Source organism: Crocuta crocuta, unplaced genomic scaffold (genome assembly GCF_008692635.1).
Source record: "Crocuta crocuta isolate KB4526 unplaced genomic scaffold, BGI_CrCroc_1.0 scaffold1173, whole genome shotgun sequence".
NCBI lineage: Eukaryota > Metazoa > Chordata > Mammalia > Carnivora > Hyaenidae > Crocuta > Crocuta crocuta.
This window is the reverse complement of record NW_027532276.1, coordinates 31,557-46,242: the sequence shown is the minus strand read 5'-3', so window position 1 is coordinate 46,242 and position 14,686 is coordinate 31,557. Positions and strand designations below refer to the sequence as shown.

The 14,686-nt window shown below is 34.6% G+C and overlaps 1 protein-coding gene across 4 annotated transcripts in view; it reads left to right on the top strand.

Annotated features, from left to right (window-relative positions):
• The window catches only part of PLCZ1 (phospholipase C zeta 1), a 46,879-nt gene that overhangs the window by 7,524 nt on the left and 24,669 nt on the right, over positions 1–14,686 (top strand). For 3 of the 4 annotated variants that reach the window (XR_013338642.1, XM_077778400.1, XM_077778399.1), the window contains exons 1-3: positions 4,525–4,645; positions 8,463–8,664; positions 13,204–13,348. Coding sequence is in view for 3 of the 4 variants with exons in the window: in XM_077778400.1 (XP_077634526.1) it covers positions 4,591–4,645; positions 8,463–8,664; positions 13,204–13,348 (402 nt within the window). In the remaining variant the exon portion in view is untranslated. Of the gene's footprint in view, positions 1–4,413; positions 4,646–8,462; positions 8,665–13,203; positions 13,349–14,686 lie in introns of those variants that run through there. The other variant, XM_077778401.1, reaches the window with a different exon arrangement.

Below are 14,686 nucleotides of genomic sequence, written 5' to 3'. Positions count from 1 at the left end.
AGAGAGTTCTGATAAGGTGTTGCCTTTGCACCCATATTACCCAATTTCATTTCTGATTCAGATATTTAGTTAGGAGGGAAGAGAAGACAGAAGACAAAGTTGCTAAGCAGTTTAAAGTAGTATGTGAGGGCTTGGCTAAGTGGCTTGATTTCGGCTCAGGTCATGATCTTACAGTTTGTGAGATTGAGCCCCACATTGAGCTCTGCACTGACGGTGCAGGCCCTGTTTGGGATTCTCTCTCTCCCTCTCTTTATGCCCCTCCCCAGCTCACATGTTCTCTCTTGCTCTAAAAATAAATAATAAACTTTAACAAAATAAAAAAAAAAGTATGTCAGAGTTCAGGAAAAAGATGATAAAGTCATATTATTTCCTGTGATATATTTTGAATACTTTGTGTTTAGTGTAATTTTAGAGACAAGCTTAAAACACCTCATCTTAATTTAAAAGTAAATTATATGTTTTGATAGATTAACTTTCTTGAATTTATTTTAAGTGACATCTCATCTTTTTACTAGCAAACTGAACAGTGGAAAATGGTAACAACATGAAAAGCTTTGATTCTTTTCTCTGGAAGTATACTATCAGAATATCAATAGAATTATTAAATTTTTTAATGTTTATTCATTTTTGAGAAATGGAGAGAGACAGAGCATGAGCAGGGGAGAGGCAGAGAGAGAAAGGGAGACACAAAATCCGAAGGAGGCTCCAGGCTCTGCACTGACAGTAAGCACAGAGTCTCATGTGGGGCTGAAACCCATGAACCACTGAGCTCATGACCTGAGCTGAAGTTGGATGATTAATCAACTGAGCCACTCCGGTGCCCCTCAATAGAATTATTTTAATATGTTCTATTATCTTCATGTTTTCAACCATACATTTAAACATACAGTCACTAATGTCCTATGCTAGGATATGTCCAGTTCTAGGCATTTGGGAATAAAAAAAATAAAATATCTATCTTCATGGCATTTATGATCTTAAGGTATAAGATATGTTTTTAAATTATACATAAACACTGAATTAGTTTTTTGATAAAGTTCTTTTTCTAAATGCCTTGTAAAAAATAACCACTTAATGAATATTTTTTTAAACAAGAGAAAACTGGCTTCATTACTCTTGTTTTATGCTGTACTTATAAATGATTAATACATAACATTTCTAAAAGCTACAGTATTCCCTGAAGTGGAGCCTGACATTTTGCATATTTTCTGTAATATGTATTTAAAAATATCTTTTCTTATTTTTCCTAGGTTTAGGGATATATTAACTCTTTTATCCAATTAAATGCACATATTTCACCAGAATTGTTTAGATGATAGATCATGTTCTGAACACCCTCAGCCAGGCACCTAGAGTATAAGAAACAAATGGCAAACTTCCTATTCAAGGCAATTCTAGAAGGGATTTAGAAAATAAAGGCTTTCACTCCAGTGTAATTAACTCTATGATAGAAGAAGATGCAGAGTCTTATAAAAACCCAGAGGTGGGGGATATCTAATGTGGCCTGGGGGGTTGGGAGGGAAGATAGAGAGGGACTTTGGGAAGACTTCTAGAGTGGGACGTTCTTTCAACAATCAGTAAAATTAAAAAAAAAAAGAATGAGTAAAAATTAATAGGAGGTGAAAGAAGGGTATTCCAGACAGAAGAAACAGCCTACACAATAGCAAGATAGCTTGTTATTTATACTACAATTCAGAGCGCCAAAAGTATGAGGTGCAAGGAAGAAAGGGATTAGAGCAGACACCATCAGTCACATCTTAAAGGACCCTCAATGCCACACAGTGCAATTTGGATTTTGTCTTAGAGACAAAAAAGAAATACTGAGCAATTTACGAGGTAGTTGAAGAAATCAGACTTGTATTTTACACATTTTAATTTTGCTTATATACAGTCGATATGCACAATGGTGTATAAGACATGTGTGTCTTCCTGCTGCTCTTCTGGGAGGTTCTGGAGTTAGTTCAAATCCCGGTCTACCATGCCTGGGGGACCGGGAACAATTGACATATGATTTCAGAACTCCAGTTTCCTCCTACAGGGGAGATATTAAATTAATACATTGTTATTCTATGTGTTTCAGCCACTATTTGTGTCTCAGTTTTTAAATTCAAATCTTTCTTGCCCATCCCTTCCCTTCTTCCTTCCTCCCCTGCTGCAGATACTGTTACCCAGGCTCCGTCATTACTGACTCCTGTTGCCTTCCGTTTCCTTCTCTTTCTACTAAAACTAAAACTTCCCAGCTTCAGTAATACAATTTTCACCTATTGTGTGGGGTTTTTATTTTTTGGTGATTTAATTAATTTTTTATGGTTAACTCCTTTGGGTTGGATCAATTACAGCAATTATTTTGGATTTGTGAAATTTTGTTTGAACTTTATACCTTTAATGCTTTCTAGTACCAGATGACAACTTTGATCTTTTGGGAAAAACAAAACGGAATAAGTTGGAAGGCCAAGTTTAAACCTTGCCCAAAAGTAATAAAACTGTCATTACTTAGTGGATAATATATTTTATTTTACACAGTTATGTAGTAGGACTGTAATTTTTAATTTATACAATTAAATTTTCAGGAATTATGGCACATTTTGTTTATTATGAGCTTGTTAAAGATCTTATAATGAATTATGAGTGGGATGGAACTAAAATAAAATAAATTTAATTCTGTAATGTTTACATATATAGACTTCAAAATTCAGAATTTAAAAATAGTAAGTCCAATCTTGTTAGTCAACTAAGATAAATTGATAATATGAATTACTCTAAGATTATATAATTTTAAGGTGCTATTACTGTTTAATGGGCTCTGGGCTCAATTTGACAACCATAGATCCCAGCCATTCTCTCAAACTTATCTCCATCTCATTCCCACTTGGGGCTTTATTTCAGTCCCTGCTTCTTCAGGGTGCTCTGTACACATGGATTAATTTTCCTTTGTGAACTAAACTGGCGCTTTTCCTATTTTATTCTCAGCTCCTACTCCCTCTGCATCCTTCATATCAGATTATCTGGTCTACCACTGAAAGTTTGCAGATGAGATGAATAGGTCATTTCCAGGAGGCTTACCCCCTGTTGTACCCTGGGTGTTCATTTTATAGGCAGAAGCACAAAAAATGAAACTCTAGGCTGGATAATGTGAGGGAAGCAGAACTTGATAAAGTGTAACAATACATTGATACCTACAACTTCCGTTTAATGTTTAATGTCTCCAGTCCTCACAGCAACTTGAATAGGTAGTGCTATCCCCATTTTGCAGATGAAGATTAAGAAGCTCAGAGAGTTTAATTTATATGTCCAAAGTTCCCACCTAGTTTGGAGCTAAGAATATAATGCTAGCTCCTTCTTACAAATTGTCAGATTTTACCACATTACAATGGCCTTTCCACACATAGTCCTTGTACTCAAGCTGTTTACAATGTAGTGAGAAAATTAAAATGTAAATAAATAACCTCTTTTGAAATTAAAGGTCCTTCTAAGGTATACTGCCTATACCTCCAATGTTTTTATTTGTAAGTGATTCTACTACTTTTTATTCTAACTCTCCCTGATTCTAGACATTGGTGACTTCTCTCCCTCATGCATGCAAGATTTCATACGTTGAGTCCTTCTGACCTCTACGTTCATAATTTTGCTGATACCTGTTCTTTTTTTTCTACTCACCACTTCCCACCTGGGTTGCATCTTCTGTTCCATCCTGCAGTTGTATCTCTTCCAATTGGTTATGCAAACTAATCATTCTAAACTTTTATTTCTACTAGTCATTTTCCTACTCAGAAAACTCACAGTGTTTCTGTTACTTTCAGTGACTGGACCCAGCCCATTTTCTTGTCTCTATCTTATAAAGTTCTAACATAAGTTTTCCACAAGAGTCAGGTGAATCCACTCTTTCTTATTGGGACCTAACTTGTCTGTCCTCACCCCCAGTTCTTCAATGATTATGTACATTCTGCTTCCTCAAGATGCTATATAACTACTGTATTTACTGTAGTACTACTACCACTATGGGAGCTTCTGTAGTTTGCAGTGACCTTGAATGTCTGATTTACTCTGATGTTTACGCATATCAGTGGCATGGGATTACATATTGTCTGGTTTTAAGAAGGTACTGAAGGAGAGTGGAAGAGAAAAATGAAATGTGTAACTGAAAGACAACCTAGAATCCTGATGATCTTCCACACCTTTTTTCATTCCCACTATGACCACTGGGTTTTATGTGGTCATTTTTCACTTATCTTTTTCCAACTTCGATGTCATTCATGTAGTTTTATAGATTTTATTTGAGATGAGAATCCAATGTAAGATTCATCTTCTTTCATGTATTAGTTATTACATATATTATACAAATACTCTAACTTATTTGTTTTTTGTGTTTTTTATATTCACAATGTAAGCCCACCAGTCATTTTTTTTTAGTAGGATAATGACAGACTGAAGCAAGGAAGAATCACCATAGAAGAATTTAGATCAATTTATCGGATTATTACACACAGAGAAGAAATTGTTGAGATTTTCAACACGTATTCTGGTAACCGGAAACTTCTTTTTGAAAAAAACCTGGTCCAATTTTTGATACAAGAACAGTATATACTTGACATGAATCACACTATTGCTTTTGAGATCATTCAAAAATATGAGCCTATTGAAGAAGGTATGCTTACAATTCAAAGTTTTATCAAATATTTAAATGTAACATACTTTTCATGAATTATAGTTCTCAAATTCAATTTTTGGGTGGGTCAGATTTGTTCTGGATAATGTTGGCAGTTTTATTTCTATATTTTATAGACTGTATATGAAACTTTTAGAAAACTACATTATGTAAACAATTACATCCTTTTCTACCTCATTATTTTTTTAAATTGCTTTGGTATTACTTGTAAGTGTTCAGAGACAAGGTTAGGTATAGAAAGCAAGATGAAATTCTGTTACATGTACTGTAATGAAAGAAAGTGTTTTCATTTTCATTAATAAGAGAAAAACCAAGTAATAGGCAGTTTTCTACTTTCATACATTATATTATTGAAAATACATAGAAGTATTAAATTAGCTAAGTGAAAACTATTCTAGGAAATGAATAAAATGTTACAAAATTACTACTTTCTCCCTTGTCTTTACACATAATTGTCTACAATATTTCATAAACATTAATTTTTTTCTTTTCCTTCTTTTTAAATATAGTCATCTGATCTAAACTACATGACTATCTAATCTAATAATGTGTCATATAATTTTTGATCTTTGTGACACTTTTTTTTTTAATGTTTTATTTATTTCTAGGAGAGAGAGAGACAGTGTGAGCAGGGGAGGGTCAGAGAGAGAGGGAGTCACAGACCGAAGCAGGCTCCAGGCTCTGAGCTGGCAGTCAGCACAGAGCCCGACGCGGGGCTCGAACCCACGAACCGCGAGATCATGACCTAAGCGAAAGTCGGACGCTTAACTGACTAAGCCACCCAGGCGCCCCATCTTTGTGACACTTTTTAATGGACATAGCACTTCACATTTTTTACTTATTCTTTTCTTTAAATGAAATAATAAGGACATAATAAAATATTCACATCACTATGCAGAAGCAGCATTAAAGCAGTTGTTTAACTCTACAGAAATTAATAAAAATAGCTCAAAATATCTATTTAACAAGGGAGATATGAAAGTTCAAATTCTGCCTTTGAAAGTTGTTTTATGTATCAGTATTTAACATATGACAATATGGGTTCTAACAATCAAACTTATTCCTTTGTTGAGTCATATGGTCATAATTTATTGAAGTATTTATTTGTGGCAACCAAGTCTGCTTCTGGGGGCTGGAGATACAGTGGAGAATAAGGCAAACTAGATCTTAAATTAATACTGGCAGCGTGGGGGAGATTGACAATAAATGAATGTATAAAAGGGTGATTACACAGAATGCTCTGTACTGTGAGCGATAGAGAATAAACAACCAAGGGAGACTAGCTCTGGTTGGGTGTTTAGGGGAGTCCACTCTAAGGATGTGAACTTTGAGCTGAGACTGAAATGATGAAAAAGAACTAGAAGTGTGACAAAATGGGAGAAGTTTCTGAGATCAAGGGAAGAGAAGTATTGGACCTGAGCTGGAGAATTCAAGGAAAGAGGAGGACAGTGTGGTTGGAGCTTGGAGAATAAGGGCAAGGTGAGCTTGGGAGATAGGCAAGGATCAAATCATGTCTGTCTTGCAGGTTATAATTAGGATTAGGGCTCCATAGACTCAATGTCACGAAAATATTTCAGAGAGTTGCCATGGTAAGACTGAATTCAGGGCTAATAAGAGTTTGGTGTGATCCCTATTAAATTTTTAAAGGTTTGCAACAAGATAAAGAGCTTGCACCAGAATGTAAAACAACTACATCACTAAGCATGCCTGATGAGTTCACCTGACTACTTTTTTTTGACAGAAAAACTTTCTCTAAAGAGGTAATGGATTGATTTATGTTCTGGCTCAAGCTCTTCATGTCATTGCTGACTAGAAACAACCAGTTCATAGATAAGCACTCTGAGTAGCACTCATCTAGTGATTATTAAAAAAAAAAAAAATTACTTTGGCACGGTTACCCACAGGTGGTAAATCAAAGACACAAAAGGATAATGGGATGGTGGCAGTGACATCTTGGAATTGTATTTGCATTTTTACTCTAATACTACCTTATTCATCCATTTTATCTTTTGAGCCTCCCTCAGCCTCAGATTCTTGTACACACAGCCAACACCTTGTGTTTTATTTACATGCTTATTGTTCACTTTAGAGACTTATTAAGGCCAATTAGAATTGTGATCATATAGTCCCAAATGCTGCTGGTTCCTCAACATCATCCCACTTTGGTGCATGATGTGAACCAAGTGAGGTTTTTGTAAATCCATGAGATTAACTCTCATCTCAATCTGGTAGCTTTTAAGGGCACAAAAAGAGTTTGTTTTCTATTCCATTACCAAAGATATTAACTTAATTATTCAATAGTTCAAAAGGGCTATAAAGAAATCACTGCTAATTGCACCAGAACCATAAATACATTCATGCAAATATTTATTATTACAACATATGATGCATTTGCCTCATATGCTCTCATACTCCTAAATTTGCATGCCTTTGAAACAGAGAGCTGACATGCATATAAACTTTTTTTATTCTCTTCTAGCTTTCATTTTCTTAAACCAAAACTGTAGTAGCATTTTGAATGCTGGATTTTTCATTTTTATGAAATCATAAACATTTACCTTGTCACTGTATATTTTTTTTCTGATACATTACTTTTAATTGCTGCTTAAATCATATCATATTTTGAGTTTTAATTTGTTTTCTCCCCCCATTTATTTTGCTTTTATAAATAATGCTAGTGTGAGCATTTATTGCCTGAGTCAGTAATTCTATAGTATAAATTCTCAGAAATAAAATTCTTTGCCAAGGATCACTCTCTAGTTTAAAGTGAATATTCACATCAGCTGTTATTTTGAGACAAACTGAATTATGCACAACAAAATAATAACAACTAACATTTATAGAGCTAATATATGTAACTAATATATAGGAATGGGTTATGTGATTACCACCATTCCAAAGGGAGGGAGAAGTTAACTAACATGTTTGACATATAACAAGTAATTAGATTTAACAAAAACTGTCCAATGTTCTGTTTAAATAGATAATTCTGGTAATGTTATGCTAAAAGTATAAAAGTTCAGAGATAATTTACTATGATGATAACATGCAAATGAACCAGCAATTCCATTCATAGGCATGTACCCACTAGCAATGTGTACATATTTGCACCAAATGATATGTGTTGGTTGTTTGTATAAGTATTCTTTGTAATAGCTCCAAACTGGAAATTATCTAATCGCTCCTCAAGGATAGAGCTGATAAATAATTGTGGTGACTCACACAATGGAATACTATATGGCAATGGGAATAAACAATGCTCAATTATATGTGACTACAAGAATAAATCATAGAAACAATGGTGAGCAAAGTAAATCAGCCACAAAAAATACATACTGTATGAGTTCATTCCTATAAAGCTCAAATAACAGAGAAAATTAATCCAGGTGATTAGAGGCCAGACTACTGAATACAGTTAAATTAGTTGAGAGAGAGTGAAAACTTAGCAGGAGACAGGCTTCTGAGGTTCTGCAATGTTTTGTTCTTTGAGCTGGGTGCTGGTTTTCTAGATGTCAGTATAGAAATTTACTCACTTATGATATATGTATTTTCTTACATGTATTTTTAAAATATTAAAAAATCTGAGATTAAGTAATATACTCTCTACTTGAATGTTGATATAGAAGAACTAAGGGTACTCATTAGAGAAAAAATTTGTTTCCAAAGTAAAATTAGAAATAGTATCAATACTAATCCTAAATGAATACTTTAGAAACTCTACTACTGAATAAGGTTTAAAGTGAGATGTAATTTTTGTACAGTTAATAATATTTCTGCATCCTTTTATTTCTTATAGTTAAGAGAGCACACCAGATGTCATTTGAAGGTTTTATAAGATACATGGGTTCATCTGAATGTCTAATATTTAAACCTGATTGTAGAAGAGTTTATCAAGATATGACTCATCCATTAAATGATTATTTTATTTCAAGTTCACATAATACATACTTGATATCTGACCAGTTACTGGGACCAAGTGACCTTTGGGGATATGTAAGGTATTTATTCTGATTTTTATATCCATTACATTTTAAAACACTTGGAAGTTCTAAAAAGTGGCAATTCACAGTAAAAGTAGGCTATGCATGTTGTACAAAAACATAGGAAAAACAAAGTTTGATTTTGCATATCTTGGACAGCTGAAATTTGCATGGCTATATAATTATTCTGTGTTTTAATATCATACATTTTCCTTCTAATTCTATTGACCTCCTTTCCCTTGTTATTGGCCCCCTGAGGTTTCCTGAATAATTTGGATACTTCTTATAGAAAACCATATGAAGAAGAATTTTCTTATCTTATTTAGCCAAGACAGTTCAGATTCTAAAAAATATGGTTAAAATTAATTCCCAGACATCAAGACACAATGCTATTAGTAAAGCCAATAAATAGATAAATGATATACTTTGGCATTTATAGATGATATAGATAGATAGATACATAGATACATAGGTAGGTAGATAAATAGATGATAGATAGATAGATTTACATAGCTTAAAAGCAGTCCATGCTACACTTCTAATTTTGCGTTCTACAATGTATCACTCTGTTGATACCTGGCTTCAGTTTAGTCAGCAAGCTGAGAATACACGGGTGAACAAGATTTTCAGAGCTACTATGCTCATGTATTCATGAGAATAGACATAATAAGCAGGTGAACAGATATTTTCAAGGACTGTTGAGTCACATAGAGAAAGTGAACGAGGGTAACATAACAGGGTGGAGGGTGTTACTTTAGTTAAAGGGTTAGGAAAGTCTTCTCAAGAGGTGATATAGTTTGGTCTGAGTGATGATAAAGAGGAAACCTCAGAAAAGCTTTGCAGGAAGGGCATGCTAAATCGAAGAAATAGTAAGTGCACAGCATGTTCAAATGAGTAAAAGCAAGTGTGGCTGGAAACAAGTGGAGAATGAAGGGAGATGAGTTTGAGGAAGTAGACCAGGTCAGGTTATGAGGGTTTTAGAGGCCGTGGAAAGGAGACTGGCTTTTATTCCAGTGGTATTGGGAAGCAGTTGGAGAGGTTTTTCTTAAAATATCATAATTTATTTACTTTTTACTGTGCAGGAAAGACTGATGGTGCAAGAGTGGACGTAAAAGATGATTGGGGAAGATATGGTAGCAATGCAGGTGATGATGGTTATTTAGATGATGAACTCATTAGGCAGGTGTTGAGATCAGTGGCTGAATTTGAAACATTTGAAGGAAAGGAAGCAGAGTCAAGAAAACTTACCTGGTGATTTGAAGGGAAGTATGATGGGAAGAGAGTACTATCAAGATTTTTGGCCTGATGACTTAGCACATGGCGACACTATTGTGACAAAGATAGTGAAGTTGAGGAGGCAGTTGTAGCATGAGGAGGCAAAAGCGAGAATGCAGTAGTTTCCACATTCAGCTGAGATACCAATTCATTATCAATTAGCTAGGTCAGGGGTGCCTGGGTAGCTCAGACGGTTAGGCTTCCACCTCTTGATTTTGGCTCAGGTCATTGATTTTCTGGTTCCTGAGTTTGAGCCCCATTTCAAGCCCCATGTTGGAGCCGGCAGTGTAGAGCCTCCTTGGGATTCTCTCTCTCTGTGCCTCCCCCATTTGTGGTCTCTCTCTGTCTCTCTCAAATATAAAGAAAGAAAGAGAAAGGAAGAGAAAGAAAGAAAGATAGGAAGAAAGAAAGGAAGAAAAAAAAAGAATGAAGGAAGGAAGATTTTAAAAAATGGGTAGGTTAGACAGTCAGTTAAGTATGTGTGTCTGGGACTTAGAAGAAATATCCAGAGTAGAAAAATAGAATTGGAAATCATCAACTTATAGATGATATTCAAAGCTATGTAATTGGTTGACATTAATCAAGGAAAACATGGATAGAAAAGATATCTTATAATTCCATGATTATATCAAACTTACAAATAAACATAGCTTCTCCAGTTTAAAATCTTAAGTAAACACACAAATCCATAAGCTCAGAAATGTATCCGTTTAGAATTCTATAAGAATTCATAGCTATACTTTCATTACAGAAATTGATACACACACTTAATTCCTTTATTTTTTAAAATAGAAAATATACATTTTAATCAGGTTGATTTAGAAATGCAGAAAATTTACTTTTGAAGGAAAAAAATGTTCCATCCAAGTAAACATTTAAATGTAATTGTATCTCCTTCTCTGTTTGTTTACCCACTTGTGGAAGATACAGTCTTAGAATGCAAGTTTTTCAAAATTTCTGTACGCATAAGAGGTGGTATAATGTAATGTGTATTGATTAATGTTAAGCTTCTGGTGCTGATCTTTCCTCTCTTTTGCTCTGTTGTTATGTGACAGATATGACCTCTTCGAGTCTCAACTTCCTCATCTCTAAAAGAGGAAAACTCTTAAAGAGTTAATGCTAAACTGCCTTATAGCGTTATATATTTTCATCCATGAAAAGTCCCTTAAACTTATTGAAGTGGGACTTTTTTTTTTTTTTTTTACTGAGTGACAGAGAAATTTCTATTATCCATTTCTGAAAAGAGGATTCAGTAGAACGTCGTTTCCACAACACCAGTGGGGAAGACTCAACTTCCTCTTATGTGCCTCTGAATAAAAGGGGTTGGCCTGACACAGTGCAATCCACTCAATCATTTTTGCTGGGGACCAAACCACGTACTTGAAATAAGCAGTTTGGTAAAGGTTGGCTTGATCTAAGGATAAAAATTTAAAGTTATATGGAGAAGTAGCAAGAACCAGTATTAGTAAGGTTGTCCTTCATGAAAAGCTTTTTTTTTTTTTTTTTTAAATTTTGTTTTTGGTAGTTTTTTTGTTTTCCCAGCAGAGCATTTAGCAGCCCAGAGGACTTGATATGCTGTCGTGGTAAAAAGGGCAAGACAATTTACTTTGACAATCAACTAAGTAATGCAAACATTTTTAACTGGCAATTAATAGAGTTTATAAATAGATATTGCGTCTTCTCTAATTTAAAATCTAAATACGTAAATAAATCCACAAGGTGAGAAATACATTCATTTTGAATTCTACAAATATAGCCCAATTGAGGACTTGTACATAATATTAAATGGTCACCTTATTCACCCATAGAAATATCAATGGGTAAATACGATTTTCTCAGAAGAACATTCTAGGTCATTTCTCCAATGCAAGGACAAGCAGATTAACAAAACTCTGAAATTTTACATTACAGTACATTAGTATATACCTGAATAAAGCTATGTGCACTTAAAAAGTAAAACCAAAGTGGCCTTAAAAAACAAACCTCAAGAAAGAATATATTAATTATTTAATTTTACATTTTCCATTGTTTTGGAAAATATAAGATAGATGAAATTTACAAATTTTCTTCCCCTCTAAACCTCTACTTCCTCAGACTACCTTCATCTTTCATCTATATTATTCCCAAGAAGCATAAGGTCTCTTTATTTTTTTAATTCAGCATTTGGACTTTGGGGTCATAATTGCTTTAGCTTTTCTCAGTTAACACTCCTACCTAAATATTTCTTAAATCATCTACTTCAAAAGTAGACTAAATCTGCTCCCCCGAAGAAGTGTTAGATTGAAAAACTCTATTTTCTCATATGGTCTCTGATACTCTGTATTTCTGTTTGGAAGAACTGTTGATTCTATATCAAGTACTTGGTGCTGGGACCACACTCCCTTCTCCTGTTATGGTTGAGGGCAGAGTTTTTCAGGTCTTCATATATGAGGTCAGGTCATTCTTTTCAGGGGCGGGGAGGGGAAGAGCTGTTTCTGTGCATGGTAAAATGTTTAGCAGTAGCCCTGGTTTCTACACTAGATGCCAGTTGCAAATCTCCTTTCCATTCCCAGTTGTGGCAACGAAAAGTGTCTCTAGACATTGCCAAATGTCTCCTAGGAGGCAAAATTGTCCTTACTGAAGTCCACTGACCAAGAGACAGTGGGATAACCCAATATACTTCTTGGAAAACAAGTGTTAACTTGGTTTTCTATGAGAAAAATATCTCCATGTGTTGCAGGGGACTTCTTTGACCTTCTCCCTGGCACATAGCTCTCTATTCTAAGATCCTGAGTCTCAGGTCAGCCTTCTTTTCATTCAATCTCTCTTCCAATATTGTGTTTTAGGAGATCATTTCTGTCTGCCTTCCATGCTTCTTCCTACATCCCATTTTATACATTACATTCCCATTTTTCTAATAAAAACACAATAAATGTTTATCGATAGTGAACCATATATAACAAACATTTTTTTTCTGAGACTGAAGTTTTAGTTCCTGCCCTTGTAGAAAACAGAGTGTAAGAAATAGAGAGAAATTTCAGGATTCAGAGTCAACAGCACCACACATCACACCATCTTGATGGTGCTGGAACTGGAATTGGCACATATTACTTCCACCTCAGGCTGTGCTCACAGAAAGTAAGAAGAAAAGTGTGTTCAGTTTAACACAACAACTTGTCTTTATTATGGATTCAGTTCTGCATTTATTGCAAAATCACAAATAGTCTTTGTGATATTTTCATACTGCGGTATACATTTTTAATGATCCAGAAATGACCATTTATTTCATTTACATTTTGTTAGTGCCCTTGTGAAAGGTTGCCGTTGTCTGGAAATTGACTGCTGGGATGGATCACAAAATGAACCTGTCGTATACCATGGTTATACACTCACCAGCAAGCTTTTGTTTAAAACTGTTATCCAAGCAATACACAAATATGCATTCTTAGTACGTGCGTATCTTTGCTAAATTATAGTTATCTAAATACAATATAATTTACTTGTTTCAAAATCCTATAATGCTTGGGCTTAGTATAGATCAGTGATATTACAAATTGTGTGTTACGGTTTATGTTACAGTTAATGTAGTATACAGTTAAAGGTAGATTTATCAAAGTTAATCTCAAGTGGTAAAGTGCATGTTTCAGGGAATTTTTTGTTTAATTACCTATGATATATATATATATCATAGTGTGTGTGTGTGTGTGTGTGTAATTGTGTCACAATGTAAAATATATTTCTTACCATGAGTTACAGCCAAAAAAAAGTTTGAGAAATACTGGTCTATATAATAGTAAATATTTTATCAATATTCAGCTACTTTACTTTCAATACACAAGATAAAATATGTCAAAATGTGTTATGTAGATTGTTGACAATTTTTATGACTATGATGGCAGCTATTCATACAGCAAAGAATGTGTTTTTTTTAAAGCTTATTTTGAGAGAGAGAGAGAGAGAGAATGCACACAAGCAGGGGAGGGAGAGAGAGAGGGACAGAGGATCTGAAGGGAGCGATGTACTGACAGCAGAGAGCCTGGTATGGGCTCGGTCCCACAAACCATGAGATCATAACCTGAGCCGAAGTTGGACACTTAACCGACTGAGCCACCCAGGCACCCACAGCAAAGAATTTTATTTTATTTTTTATTTTTATTTCTAGGAGAGAGAGAGAGCGTGAGCAGGGGAGGATCAGAGAGAGAGGGAGTCACAGACTGAAACAGGCTCCAGGCTCTGAGCTGGCAGTCAGCACAGAGCCCGACGCGGGGCTCGAACCCACGAACCGCGAGATCATGACCTAAGCGAAAGTCGGACGCTCAACCGACTAAGCCACCCAGGCGCCCCGCAAAGAATGTTTAGAAGTTTACTTTGGATACTAAAATAATTGTTGGGTTTGTTAAAGTTAGAGATTCAAAGATCTAGGTCTTTTGAGCACTTCTAAATTTAGCGTACAAATAAATTAGTCTATAAACTGAGTAAGATGAGTGGATTTTAACAATCACTTAATTTTAAGTAATACTTGGTTCTATTTATAACATGGCTAATTAAGCACCTTTAGGTATTTAAAATTTTTTTTTAAAGTTAGAATATTTGATTTTTTACTTAAGTACTTCAGTTTCTTTGCCACTGAAGAGAATTAACAAAATCTTACTGAGTACTTAAACAGTGCATATCTAAGAAATTAAATTTACAAATTTGATAAACCTAAAGTTCTCTTAAGTAGGTCAATACATTACCTATAAATATAAACATAACTTAAAAACCACAAATTGAAATCAGCTGCTTT